Genomic DNA, 12,427 nt, shown 5'->3' with positions numbered 1-12,427 from the left:
CCAAGAGTGGACCAAGTGAGTCGCAGCCCACTCACTGTCCCTATTGATCACAGAGAAGAGAGTATGACTGCAGGGCCGATAATCTCCCAACTGATAAGCTCCACTGTGCAACTCCTCACAGTAGCTGATTGGTTGGCAGATAGATCAACCGATGCAGCATTCGCTGAAAGGACCTTGTGTTTTTGGGAGGGGGTTAGGGTCAATGGTTATGTTTACCTGAAATGACAGGAAGGGCAGTGAGTGAGTGTGTGTGTGTGTGTGTGTGTGTGTGTGTGTGTGTGTGTGTGTGTGTGTGTGTGTGTGTGTGTGTGTGTGTGTGTGTGTGTGTCAGAGAGAGAGAGGGGTTGGGATGTGCCTTCGGCAAACAGTAGCAGGATATAAAAGGTCAATCCATTCCTCTCTGGGTATCTCTTCCACTTTGAGAGACAGACAGAGTTGTCCCGGGCTTTAACCATGAAGCACTACATGCTGTTGTCGCTGTTTTTGGCGTTGGGGTGCGTGCACGTCCGCGGTGCACCGTTGGTACAGGAGGCCATGGAGCAGGGGTCGTGTGAAGACGCGTCGGCGATCGGAGCTGCAGGACTTGCTCTCACCAAGATCAACCAGGACCGGCTCGAGGGCTACGTCTTCGCCCTGCGCCGTCTGTCCAACGTGCACGTGACAAAACATGTGAGTCCAAATGAAGAATGAACGGTTGACGTTAAAAGAAAAGTTTGAGTATCAGGCTACTTGTTTTTCCAATCAGGGATAAAAGCCACATCCGTCAAAGCACTTTGCATTTATTTTGTCGAGATATGAAGACGCAGCGTAAACCATCGAAAACAGCTGACCATACGTTATCTTATTGTAAAGTGTGTGAGTGTGAAACGTTGTAAATGGGGGGTAGACAAAACTGTTCGTGTGGCATGAAGCTTTGGTCCTGGTGGACCGCAGCCTGCTGCCAGAGGTCCTGGAGGCAAGGCAGATTGAGGCCAATCACCTTCTCTGCAGAGCGAACGACACGCAGTAGTCTGCCCTTGTCCTTGGCAGTGGTTGCAATACATAAAAAGCTAAGGCATAAGAGATGATTAAAGGAAAGTTACAACAGGGGAAAATTATGAAATCAGGATTCAGTCTGCAGGAGCTCATGACAGGTCATCCCTAAATCTGATGACCTCTAGTCCTCAATAAAGGACTCAGGTGACAAGAATATGTATATTTATTTTATTTCACTATAAGCTAATTATAAGGGAAATAACTATTCAGACACCAGATACTTAAGCCAAAGACTAATGATGTGTCACCAAGGACTATTGGTTGGGTAACGGTTTTTTAGGGCTTCATTTATCATCAGCCATTTGAGCCGTCACACAGTGACCCATTGTCCCACCCCAAGATAATTGATACCAGGATATTCTCATAATGTGTTATGTACTTATGTGTTTGTGTGCGTCACAGGGAGAGACCGGCTTGGTTTTCTACCTGACTCTGGATGTTGTGGAGACCAACTGCAGTGTTCTCAGCAAGACGGACTGGAAGGACTGTGAGGCTCGCCCCACCACGAGCACACCGGTTAGGAAACTCACGCACACACTCCTGAACAGGGTTTAAGCCGAAGTCCACATTCATGCACACAGGGTGTACTGTTGCAAGATTTATTTAGTCAAGTCTTAAATCAACACGTCTCACCGCTTTAATATCCAGATCCATAAAGAGTAGTTTCTAAATTAGCAGAAGAAGAAGACGTAAGACTTCTTTAGGTACAATGATACAATGAACAAACAAATGTAAGTCAAGTCTTTGAAATATGGTATGTTCTTATTATTGTATTGGTCTTTGCAGGTATATGGACAGTGCAAAGTGGCCATCTTCATCAGTAGGGTGCACAGAGTGGTGCGTCTCTACAAATACGACTGTGTTTTGAGACCAGGTAAGAAAAAGAAAATGCTGAAATAAGTTATCTAAAGAAGTCATCTACGTCCACTTGTATATTTTGAAAATAAAAATTTCGAAAATCCTGCCAATTTGGTGATAGTTCCACTTTTTTTTTTAGTTTAGCTCGACTTGGGTCTTAATAACTTACATGTGTGCCAATAGATTTTAAATACAACTTGTCTAAAATCTTGGTGAAATGAGACTTGAGATTTTGTCAGTGTAAAACAATCTTGTGATATTTTGTGATCTTTCTCTCTGGTCAGTTTCTGGAGCCAGGGTGGGCAGGATTTGTCCTGACTGTCCGTCTCTTATCGGCCTGGATAACGCTGAGGTCCAAAAGGCTCTGACTCTCTCGCTGGAGAAGTTCAACAGTGAGAGCGGATTGTCCAATCGTTTTGCTCTGCTCAAAGTCAACCGCGCTACCGCTGGGGTATGTTTCCACACGTTCAAAAAATAGTTTAGCCCTGTGACCTGGATTCGTGTCAGTTGTTGATTCAAAATTTGAAAAGTTTCCTCCACAAACATTGCATGACATCGTCCACTCCAGAGAAACCACTCCTGCAAACAAAACACTTTCTCTGTGTTTAATCACTCACTAGGTAATACAACAGTAACCTCCTGCTCTTCCATTGGTCAGAGGCTCTCTAGCTCACTCAACAGCTACTTCACCAACTCCTGATCTCATATTTATATGCCTATTCCTAAAATAAAATGTAATTTTGTTTTTTTATGTGTGTGTGTGTGTGTGTGTGTGTGTGTGTGTGTGTGTGTGTATCCAGATGGCCATGTCGATGTATTACCATGTAGAGTACACCATCCACGAGACCACCTGCACCAACACCTCAGCAGCGACTGATAAGTGCGAAATCATGGACTGCGAGTTCAATGTGAGTCAAGACCAATTGTTATTTCACATTTTAACATTCATCTCGATCAAACGGGTTGTTTATTTTAACTTCCGGGATTCCTTTTGCTAGTTGAAAAGATACTTACTACGTGCAAACTGTATTTGTGCTTGTACTCTCACAGACGTTTTTCGAAAGAAACAATAAGATTAAGATCCAGTTTCCAGTGTTAAGTGTAAATAAATCAAGGGGACTGTTTGAGTTTTTAGTGCCGAAGCATGCTCCTCTTTCTCCTAGTCACCGGGTTTATTATAGCAAAGGAGAATACAGTTTGTTTATTTAACTATTCAACTAAAGCCACAGGCGCTCGCTCCTCTCTGACTTGCTCTTTCTTGTTCTTCTCTCCTCAGCACAAGGGCTTCTGTAAGGCGTCCCTCTTCTACTCTCCCAGTCGTGAGGCTCAAACCAGTGTAGACTGTGAAATCTATGAGCCAGAGGTAAGGCTTGCTCAGCCATGGTAAAACACACAGTCTCACATTGATCTACTTATTCTATTTACTACTTTCTGTCGTAAAAAGGAAAAAGAACACATTTGATTATTCTTTTTGTTCTTCTATTAACAGTAACTGATGTCTTACTTTCATAGTTTTGGCGATAATTTCTATCATAAAATCGCAGTCACCGAAGTAATTGCTGAGATTAGGCAGAAAAACGATCAGACAGGTTGTCTCGCACTGCCTGACTTCTTTAATAAAGTGATGATCTCAGCAGTATTTGTTGTGATAAAATAGTTATCATGCAGACAGACAACGGCCAGGCATACAAAAATAGGACCCCAGTCATAATTAAGTGGAAGTCTCCTTCACAACTTGCCCCAAAAGACTTAAAGACAGCCTTGAGTTATTCTTAAACAGTTCATTTGATGTATTTAGGGGGTGACACGTATCCTAAATTCTACAAATTAAATTCTCCCATATTTTGGGCTACGACACATCACAATGTATCTTTATGTGTTCTCCAGGCTGCTGAGGCAGAGAAGATAAGCCACGGCGGAGAGACCGACCACAGCCACCAGGACACACACGCACACAGCAACGACCATGACGTCGTGCACGCTGCCGACGGAGTGCACACACACGACCATGACCACGACCACACCAAGAGCCACGCTCATCACGACGATACCCAGCAGCACGATAACACCACCGACCACCACCACACACACGACCACGAGGTGGGCAGCGGCCACAGGCACGCTCACGACCACTCCCACGACCACGGGCATGACCACGACCACGTGCACACTCACCACGCTAAGGCACACAACCACAGCACAGGCTCGATGACCCACCACGACTACAAGCACGCCGACAACGTGCACACCCACGAGCACGACCACGAGCTGGCTCTAGACCACGACCACAAGCACCCTCACCTGCACGTACACGAGCACCACCACCATCACCACGATCACGTCCACGAGGCCACAGCCCACGACCACCCAGAGGGCAAGGTGACGTTTCTGCCCGCCATGGACAGGCCCGTGACCCTGCCTTCCTTCCCTGACATCCCCGGTGGTGACCCTGAGGTAGGAGTCACTCTTCCCCTCAAGCAAGACCCCCAGATCCCCGGACAGATGGAACCCATCATCCAGGCCTTCCCAATGGCGGTCTCAGCCAACTGCGCCCCAGCAGCGGCGGGAGACACCCTGGTGGACAAAGTCTTCGCTGAGGACCGCACATTCAACCCAGCTGCATAAGGTGGCTCATGAATATCATTTGGGAACTGAATGGATCTTAAAACACATAAACACAGACCGAAGTGAAGACAGGAAAATATTTACAGTAACACTTTTGCTTCAGACACATTGATGGACAATGTTACATACCTTTATGGTTAAATATTAACACAAACCTCCCTGTCTCTGTTCACTTCAACCTTCTAATAAAGGCTGAGTGCATAAAAAAAACACGACATTCACATTAACCTTTTTTTTTTTGGTGGGAAATTGGTCATATATGATCAAATAATAAAATCACTAAACTGCTCAGAGACAAGAGTAAACATTCACAGGGAGGAACTATACAATTCAGCAGGCACACATGAACGTTTTCTGTGTTTGTATGTTGTATGTGCTTGGCTACACCAAAATAAATAAATGACACCACAAATTTGTGTTGATTCACTGCACTTGTCACCGACCTCACTACTGTCGCTGTCGTCAAACATTGTGCCGTGAAAATCATCTTTAACAAGCTAGTGATTACGTGACAAGCAGCGGATGCATTTTCTAAACCACACATTATCATTAAGAAGTGGTTGTTTTATCAATTTGCCAAACATCTTTTCACAGACCTTTTCTTGATAATATCCATGTTCATATGCACCTACAGTACATCATGTAAATAATGCATTTGAAATAATATTCTATTCTTTATTTTTAATAATATTTAAACCAATTCAGAGCATCAAGGGTTTGCATTGCTGCCCGTCTGAGTTTAGCGTCTTTATCTCTTACCTTTTTTTATGTGTACAAGAGAAAAGAGGGATACAAAGCTGAAGCACAAACACGAGAAGGAGGGATAGGCTAAAGGTCAAGTGAATTAGTCCACTGATATATTCCATTAAAATGAATCATGGTGTTGTAGCACCACATTAAATTTCGTAGGATAACATGGATTTGACATTTGTATATGCAATGGTAGGATATGTTCACAAATCAGTGAAATTTATTGCAGATTGGATGCCGATTAGTGGCTCAAATAAGTTTATGAAATCCTGTTAATAGACAAACATAAGCTCAGAGGCAGAAATGTTTGTTAACTTTTTCTCTAGAACAAACAAACACCCACTCTGTGTGCATATTAGTCACATCAGTAAAAAGCTCTTATCTGTGTTCTGTAGCCCTTTAACACAGCCCACGCTTTACTCACAAAAACATTTTGTAAATTTCAGTGAAATTGTATCTAGGCCGAAGGAAAAAACCTCCAAATAAAATGTGCAATAATTGCACTTGTGTATTAATATGTGCCGATTTATTTGTTATGATCAGCTGAGATCACAGGAGGCTTTCAAGTCTGACATGATAACATAAAGAAGACACAGTGGCCGATCGCATTAATTGTTTAAAAGCTTTTTATTTTGCAGTTTAAAGAAATACTCTAACGGAGACTTAAAAGTTCAAAAGGTCCCAGAAACTTCTCTAACCACTCCTGCATCATAACCTCGTACTGTTCTTTTGTATACTCATTTAAATTCTATATTTTACACACACAAAAAAGCCCCAAAATGTCAAAAGACAAATGAGATGATACCACTACTAATACTAATACTATTTGCCCTATGTTACAGTGCAGCATGGAAAAAAACGGAGCAATAGCCTATACATCATGTAAGTGAGCACTGGTTTTAGCCTGCCCGCCCCTATAAAAAATGTTTGGCTCCACCAATGGAAGTGCGGTTAGCTGTTTGAATTTGTCGTTTGCACTCAATGTAAGCAGTTCAGTCTGGCAAAGGTCAACAGGTAACTGCTAGCATCAACAGCAAGCTTTGGATTTAGCTACATGTCAAAAATGTGTTTGGAAGATAATTAACATACAAATGGACAGTGGAGAAATGGCTTATGCTGCAGTAAGCCGTTCGTAAAGTTGCTACATTTTGATCCTGGTTTTCACCATGTCTTCAAAGTTCTTTTGTAACTATCCCCAGTGCACTATGACCCATCAGCCAGTCCGAGCCAGCCATTGGCCTGCAGAGCAGCAGATAGCAACTGTTTGCTCATCCTTTGGGAAAGAGGGGAAAGTCCAGTATCAGCCTCCGTCCAAACCCTGCCTGCAAAAACTAGGATTACAGGTCTTGCAAAGGAAGATTTACAAGCCTGTGTCAGTCTAAATGTTAAATGATCTTCCGGGATAGGCTTTAGTGATTAAATTGGGTAAAATCGGGGGGTTTTATTCAGCCCAATCTGTGTTTGTGTGCGTGTGTGTGTGTCTGTCTGTGTGTTAGAGGATGAGTGTGTACCTTCTGGTCCTATGTCTGGCTTTGCTGCAGCAGGGGGGGAGAGCCAGGCCAGACCCTCAAGGCTGCAATAGCCCTGAAGCGGTGAGGGTGGCGGAAGAGGCCCTGGAGCAGATCAACCAGGACCGGACAGATGGATACATCCTGAGCCTCAACAGACTGTACGACCTCTCTCACACTCATGGAAAGGTGAGGGCGAACTCTCTCACACACACACACACACACACACACACACACACACACATATGCACACACAAAAACGTGAACACGGTTCTACGCCATCTTGTATCTTGAAAGATGCAACAGAGTACCAGCAGATGCGCAGAAAATATACATGAAAAGAAACATTGAAATGTGTGTGTGTGTGTGTGTGTGTCCAGGAGATAAGTGGGTCATTCTACAAACTGACCATTGATGTCATGGAGACCAGATGCCCCATCACCAGCAGGAAACCATGGAAACAATGTGAAGTCAGAGACATTGGTGCTGTTCCGGTAAGTACCACAGTGTGGTATCTTTACTCTTCAAAGATCAACACAATTGGTGTTTTGTTTTTGTTTAACATTTGCATAATGTTATCTAAGTTGACCTATCAGTTTGGTTTTATATGTTTAGTTGTATATGTTTGTGTCCATCAGGTGTATGGAGAGTGTGAGCTATCGGCCTCTGTTGACTCTCAAGTCAAACTTCACAGCTACTCCTGTGCACGTCGTGAAGGTAGATCAATGGATTCATTTAGAATCCCGTTTCTTTCGTCATTCATTAAATTACACAAAAACACACAAATTATCTGTGATGATGTGTCACAAGCCTATTTTTTTGGCACTTTGCCGCTTAGATTTTGTAAACGTTATTGAGGTGTGAAATGAAAGATGCTGACATACATTGAATTATTTTCTCTATATATGTTCTGCCCCTCCCTAAGGCGAGTAAACATGTCATCCATCTTTTTCTTCCCCCCACAATTTGGCAAAGTGTAGGAGGACATTTTTTGTGGGGGGTAAAGCAGAGGGAAGCGAGGAAAGCTGATGATAGCTGAAAGAGTTCACGCTGCAGGATGGAGGTTAAATCCTCAACACACACTTTCAGATACTTTACATTGACCCTTTGGGCCTGTTGATGCTTGTGTTTAGTTCCTGCCACTGCGGTGGTGGATGTGTGTCCGGACTGTCCCACAGCTGAAAACCTCAACGAGCCCGTCGTCAAAGAGACAGCCAACCTCTCACTGCAGAGGTTCAATGAAGAGAGCCGCCTGGCCAACTACTTTACTCTGGAGAACATTACGAGAGCCAGTTCACAGGTCAAGAAAAATACCTATTAATCGAGTTATTTTTAATAACTGAGTGAGAAAGTATATATTTAGAAATCTTGACTGAACTACATCTAAAACGAGGCTTTTCCAAACGATTTTATATTCAACAAAATACAAAAATATAACAATTCTTACTTCGGTAAGTAGTTAACAGGTGCGCAGTATTCTTACACGTGTGCGTGTATACGTGTATGCATCATGTGTTTTGTGTGCTTTGCCAGTGGGTTGATGGTCCATCCTACTTTGTGGAGTTCACGATCCTAGAGACGGTGTGTTCAAAGACGGCAGATGCCAGTGAACCGAGCGACTGCCCGCCTATGGACTGTCAGTTTGCTGTGAGTCACACACACACCATTGTTGAACCTTTTCATGCTTGCAAACAAGACGCCGCCATGTTGTAAATCCAGGCTCAACCGTTCTCGATTTCTGTTTCCGCTCAGCATAGAGGCTTCTGTTTGGGCTCACACGTGGCCCACGAGGACCAGTTTGAAATCAGACTGCCTGTCGGAAAGAAGGACAGCTCGTATCGGGACCGCAAGCCCGTAGATGTGAAGTGTGAGATCTACGAACCTCAGGTACCTTCAGATCCGTTCCCCGACATTTCAAATGGGCATTATTAAAGACTGTATAGGTCAAGGGGAAAGACTTGCTTATACTATTGATGACCACTTCGAGAAATACCACCCAATTTTGCTGCTCCGCAGATAAAGTTTATGGTACAATATGGTCAGTCTCTCCACTCTCATCCATAGTTGCTTTCTCGTGTCTCTTCCCTTTTAGGCTGCCGCTGTGGAGGAGCAGGCCCACGCAAAAGCAGACGGTGAACACACTGGGCATCAGCATCACAACCACACACACCTGCACCCCCACGAGCACATGCACTCAGTCACACCCAGCACAGGCCTCGCTGTCTCCGTGCCTCGGGGAACCCTCGGGACCGTGGTGGACCTGCCTGCCCCTCTCCGGTCTGCCCCGGCGGCAAGCTCATGCCCCGGTCCGCACAGACACAACCTGGGCTTGGACAGACTGAAGCTCTGATTGGCCGGAACCAGGACGGCTGATATACTGATGAAGTTATTTCCTGCATGTTGTAATTAGTTAAGAAAGACAACAAATTGTAACCCGGAAATCAAATATGGGAGGACAGTGAATAACCCTTATAAATAATCTGAGCGTTTGATTAAAGAATTGACATGGTGAGAAGTTCATTTTTCACATAACGTGGGAATTATTTAGCAGTTTCTGCAGAAATATCTGAAAGGGAATTTGTCGGGACATTTAAAAAATTGAATTTGGTCTGCCTTAAATTACAACTGAATGGTTATTTGTTTAAGGTGAGTTGAGGGGGGGGCGGATGGGAAGGAACTTTGTGAGGCAAAGATACAAAGATACTCTGATACTCGTGAATAAATACGCTTAGAAGTCATATAAAAAGACGCCGTTTAATCTAGAGACAGGTGTCTGTACACCCAAACAGCAATTGCTAATAGCTCGGAAAATAGCCGGGGAAAAAGACGGAACTCAGATTGTTCAAATTTGTTTGTTTCTTAAAAGATTTTCAAATTGACTTAACGTTCTGTATACTTTGTATCTTGATAATATTAATTGCTGTTAAATAGTAGTCTATTACAGTACAATGAAGCTGGCAAACACTTTGCTTGCTGTCTGGTTTATTCCATTTGTTTGTTCTTGTCCATAGACTGACTACGATATTTTAATGCATCAGAATATATGAGAGGTGAATTGTGTACAGTGCAGGAGACATTATTTTATTTGAATGTCGTTAATTTGAAGCGGGTTCCACTCAACCACTGAAGAACAGACAGTTATTCAGTTGTGGGCTAAATCATGTTCAACAAAAAGTTACTGGTACTCGCTTTGGTGTGAAATCATAATATATCATAGCATCAGTTATCATTTATTATCATCACAAATCTAAATATATTGTCACACTTTTACCACCCAGTGTAACTTCAATCAACGCTGCATGATAACACTGATGACGAAATAATTGTTCATTGGCTGTAACTATTTAAAAAATGTTTTAGCGACATGCATATTTTTATATTTTTTATGATTTAACTTGCAAACACAACATTATCCTTAAGTTCTTTAGGCTGTTGTTTGTTACTTCCCTTAGGTTGCCACTACCATAATGATAAGATTATTAGCCAAATCATTAGTAATTTAAACTCCCTTCACATGTTCATGCTGAACTATAAAATATCCTCCAACGAACAGAACGCTCACCTGGACGCTCAGATGGGATAATTACGTTTATGTCCAATGAGTAATTATCGCTTAACATAACATGGAAAAAAAGGAAACAACAGTTACCGCTTTAAATTGTCTTCTTTCACCACAGCCTGAGTGTGTTAAGCTGTCCACCGCGCACCAACAGATACCTAACTAGCTCGCCGTGATCGTATAGTGGTTAGTACTCTGCGTTGTGGCCGCAGCAACCCCGGTTCGAATCCGGGTCACGGCACAGTTTTGTGATCCGTGACTTCTCCTGAAGCTCTTAAAACAACAACATCTCCTTTACAGAGCTGTTGTTCTTATAATGTACAAAAAAGTATCAATGGAACAGCAGAGAAAAATAGACAAGTTGAAATCCAAACATTATAATGCTTATAAAACAACTTGCCATCACTTACAGATAATGGGCATTTTTATATTGGGGAAATAGTGTATGTTTTATTGCACTTTATTTAGTGCATTTGCTACCCAGCAATACATTTGGAAGTATACATTTAGCAGCATGTGGACCACCTACTACATAAGAAAATATGAAAGGTCCTATTCTGCAAACTATTTGTACCTTTTTTTGTTGTTAAAATGAATACAAAAGTTCTAAATGTAAATTGCAGTACTGCTAGTAATAGATTTGAATCATTTCCCCACCACTGAGGCCTGCAGTATTACAAGTCAATCACAGTGCATACAGGCTGCAGCTGCAGCATGACATCACAGTCACAGAGGTGTCTGCACAGAGCGTCATGTGACGATAGCAGTTGATTTTAAAAAAGCTGCGTCAAACGTCTACAGATTTCAAAGCAGCTCAACACAGAGAACAAAATGATCATGAATATATAGTATAAAGTATTTTAAGATATATTAAAAGACAAACAATTCTTTTTTACCAGGAAATGGAAACAAGAGAGTAATTCCCAAGGCCCTTAGAGTCTTCAGTTTACTTAAAAAAAAAAAAAAAGGCTTTGTAATTGCCGACACAGGGTGTTGGTCTAAAGCTAGCTAGAATACGTAAAATTGCAATAATTTCTAGTTTTCCACTTGTTTGTCCGACTGAATACGCAAGAACGGAAAACAACAGCAACAAGTTTCAGTGTTGTGTGCTGTTATTGTGCATGTGTCTCAATTGATCACTATGTGTGTGTGTGTGTGTGTGTGTGTGTGTGTGTGTGTGTGTGTGTGTGTGTGTGTGCAGACATCTCGTTGCACCTGTAGAGACTTTTCCTCTGGGCCATTACTGAAAATGAATCACACCTCTTGCCCCTTGATAGGTTTACTGCAGCGTGTTAGACACCGGACTGAGTCAAATAGGCTCACAACAGGAGAGCATTGCTGTGATTTGTGGCGACAGTTTCATGGGCCCGTTAAGGGCGAAGCACACAATGTGCTCGGTATAGACTATATGAGAGAGTGTGAAACGGCTCAGGAAGAAGAAGAAACCTATTGGACCTCAGTCTCCAGGAGAAGCTGGCTGAATACAGATTCATTTGCTCATTCATAAAAGAGTCCTCTCTGGCTGCCAAGCAACGAAGTGGCACCATTTGTACAGTCACACAACACGGAGCGCTCCAAGGAACTCGCCCACAAAGAAGCAGCAGCTCATAGTGTTGTTTTGTACTCTTGACTTTGTTCTCTGAATGTGATCAATTAAAGGCCTATATGTGGCCACTTTCATCTGTTTCTAATGTGCAAATAAATATTTTGTATTAAATAACCATACGGCATGTATAGGTAAAATGATAAGACTTCATATGAGAAGATATATAGGTCATCAGTCCTACTTAAATTGTGTTTTCTGGTCTAAATAAAGTAATGCATAATGTGCAATACTCAGAGTTAGGGGTTAAATTATGAAATTGAGTGAATTTATTCAAATAACACAGATATGTGACCAACAGTGTGCAGTCTCGCCTCATGCTGTTCAAGGAAACTGAATTTATTTACAGTATATATACATGTATATATTTCTAGATCTTGTGTGAATTTGCAAAGAAAATTCACACCAATAGATTATTTTGGTGAGAGAAGTTGTGTTCTGCACTTAACAATGTGTCCACATGGTGGCACCCTTACATCTGTTTTCACT

At 42.4% G+C, this 12,427-nt stretch overlaps 1 protein-coding gene and 1 non-coding gene across 2 annotated transcripts; both read left to right on the top strand.

Moving 5' to 3' along the window:
- The first annotated feature begins 453 nt into the window (after positions 1 to 453).
- On the top strand, positions 454 to 9,126 carry fetub (fetuin B). The gene is made up of 14 exons (XM_076088070.1): positions 454 to 669; positions 1,438 to 1,551; positions 1,822 to 1,909; positions 2,178 to 2,344; positions 2,694 to 2,801; positions 3,170 to 3,256; positions 3,781 to 4,512; positions 6,765 to 6,965; positions 7,157 to 7,270; positions 7,415 to 7,493; positions 7,910 to 8,076; positions 8,310 to 8,423; positions 8,529 to 8,663; positions 8,869 to 9,126. The coding sequence occupies exons 1-14, from the start codon at positions 454 to 456 to the stop codon at positions 9,124 to 9,126; spliced, it is 2,580 nt and encodes an 859-aa protein (XP_075944185.1).
- A 1,378-nt stretch (positions 9,127 to 10,504) lies between these two features.
- trnah-gug (transfer RNA histidin (anticodon GUG)) lies at positions 10,505 to 10,576 on the top strand. Its single transcript has one exon. It is a non-coding gene; the product is annotated as a tRNA-His (tRNA).
- The last annotated feature ends 1,851 nt before the right edge of the window (positions 10,577 to 12,427 follow it).

This window comes from Anarhichas minor, unplaced genomic scaffold (assembly GCF_050575085.1).
Source record: "Anarhichas minor isolate MPS153535 unplaced genomic scaffold, ASM5057508v1 ptg000010l, whole genome shotgun sequence".
Lineage (NCBI taxonomy): Eukaryota > Metazoa > Chordata > Actinopteri > Perciformes > Anarhichadidae > Anarhichas > Anarhichas minor.
Note: the sequence above shows the minus strand (reverse complement) of the source record. Positions and strands in the feature narration are given on the sequence as shown.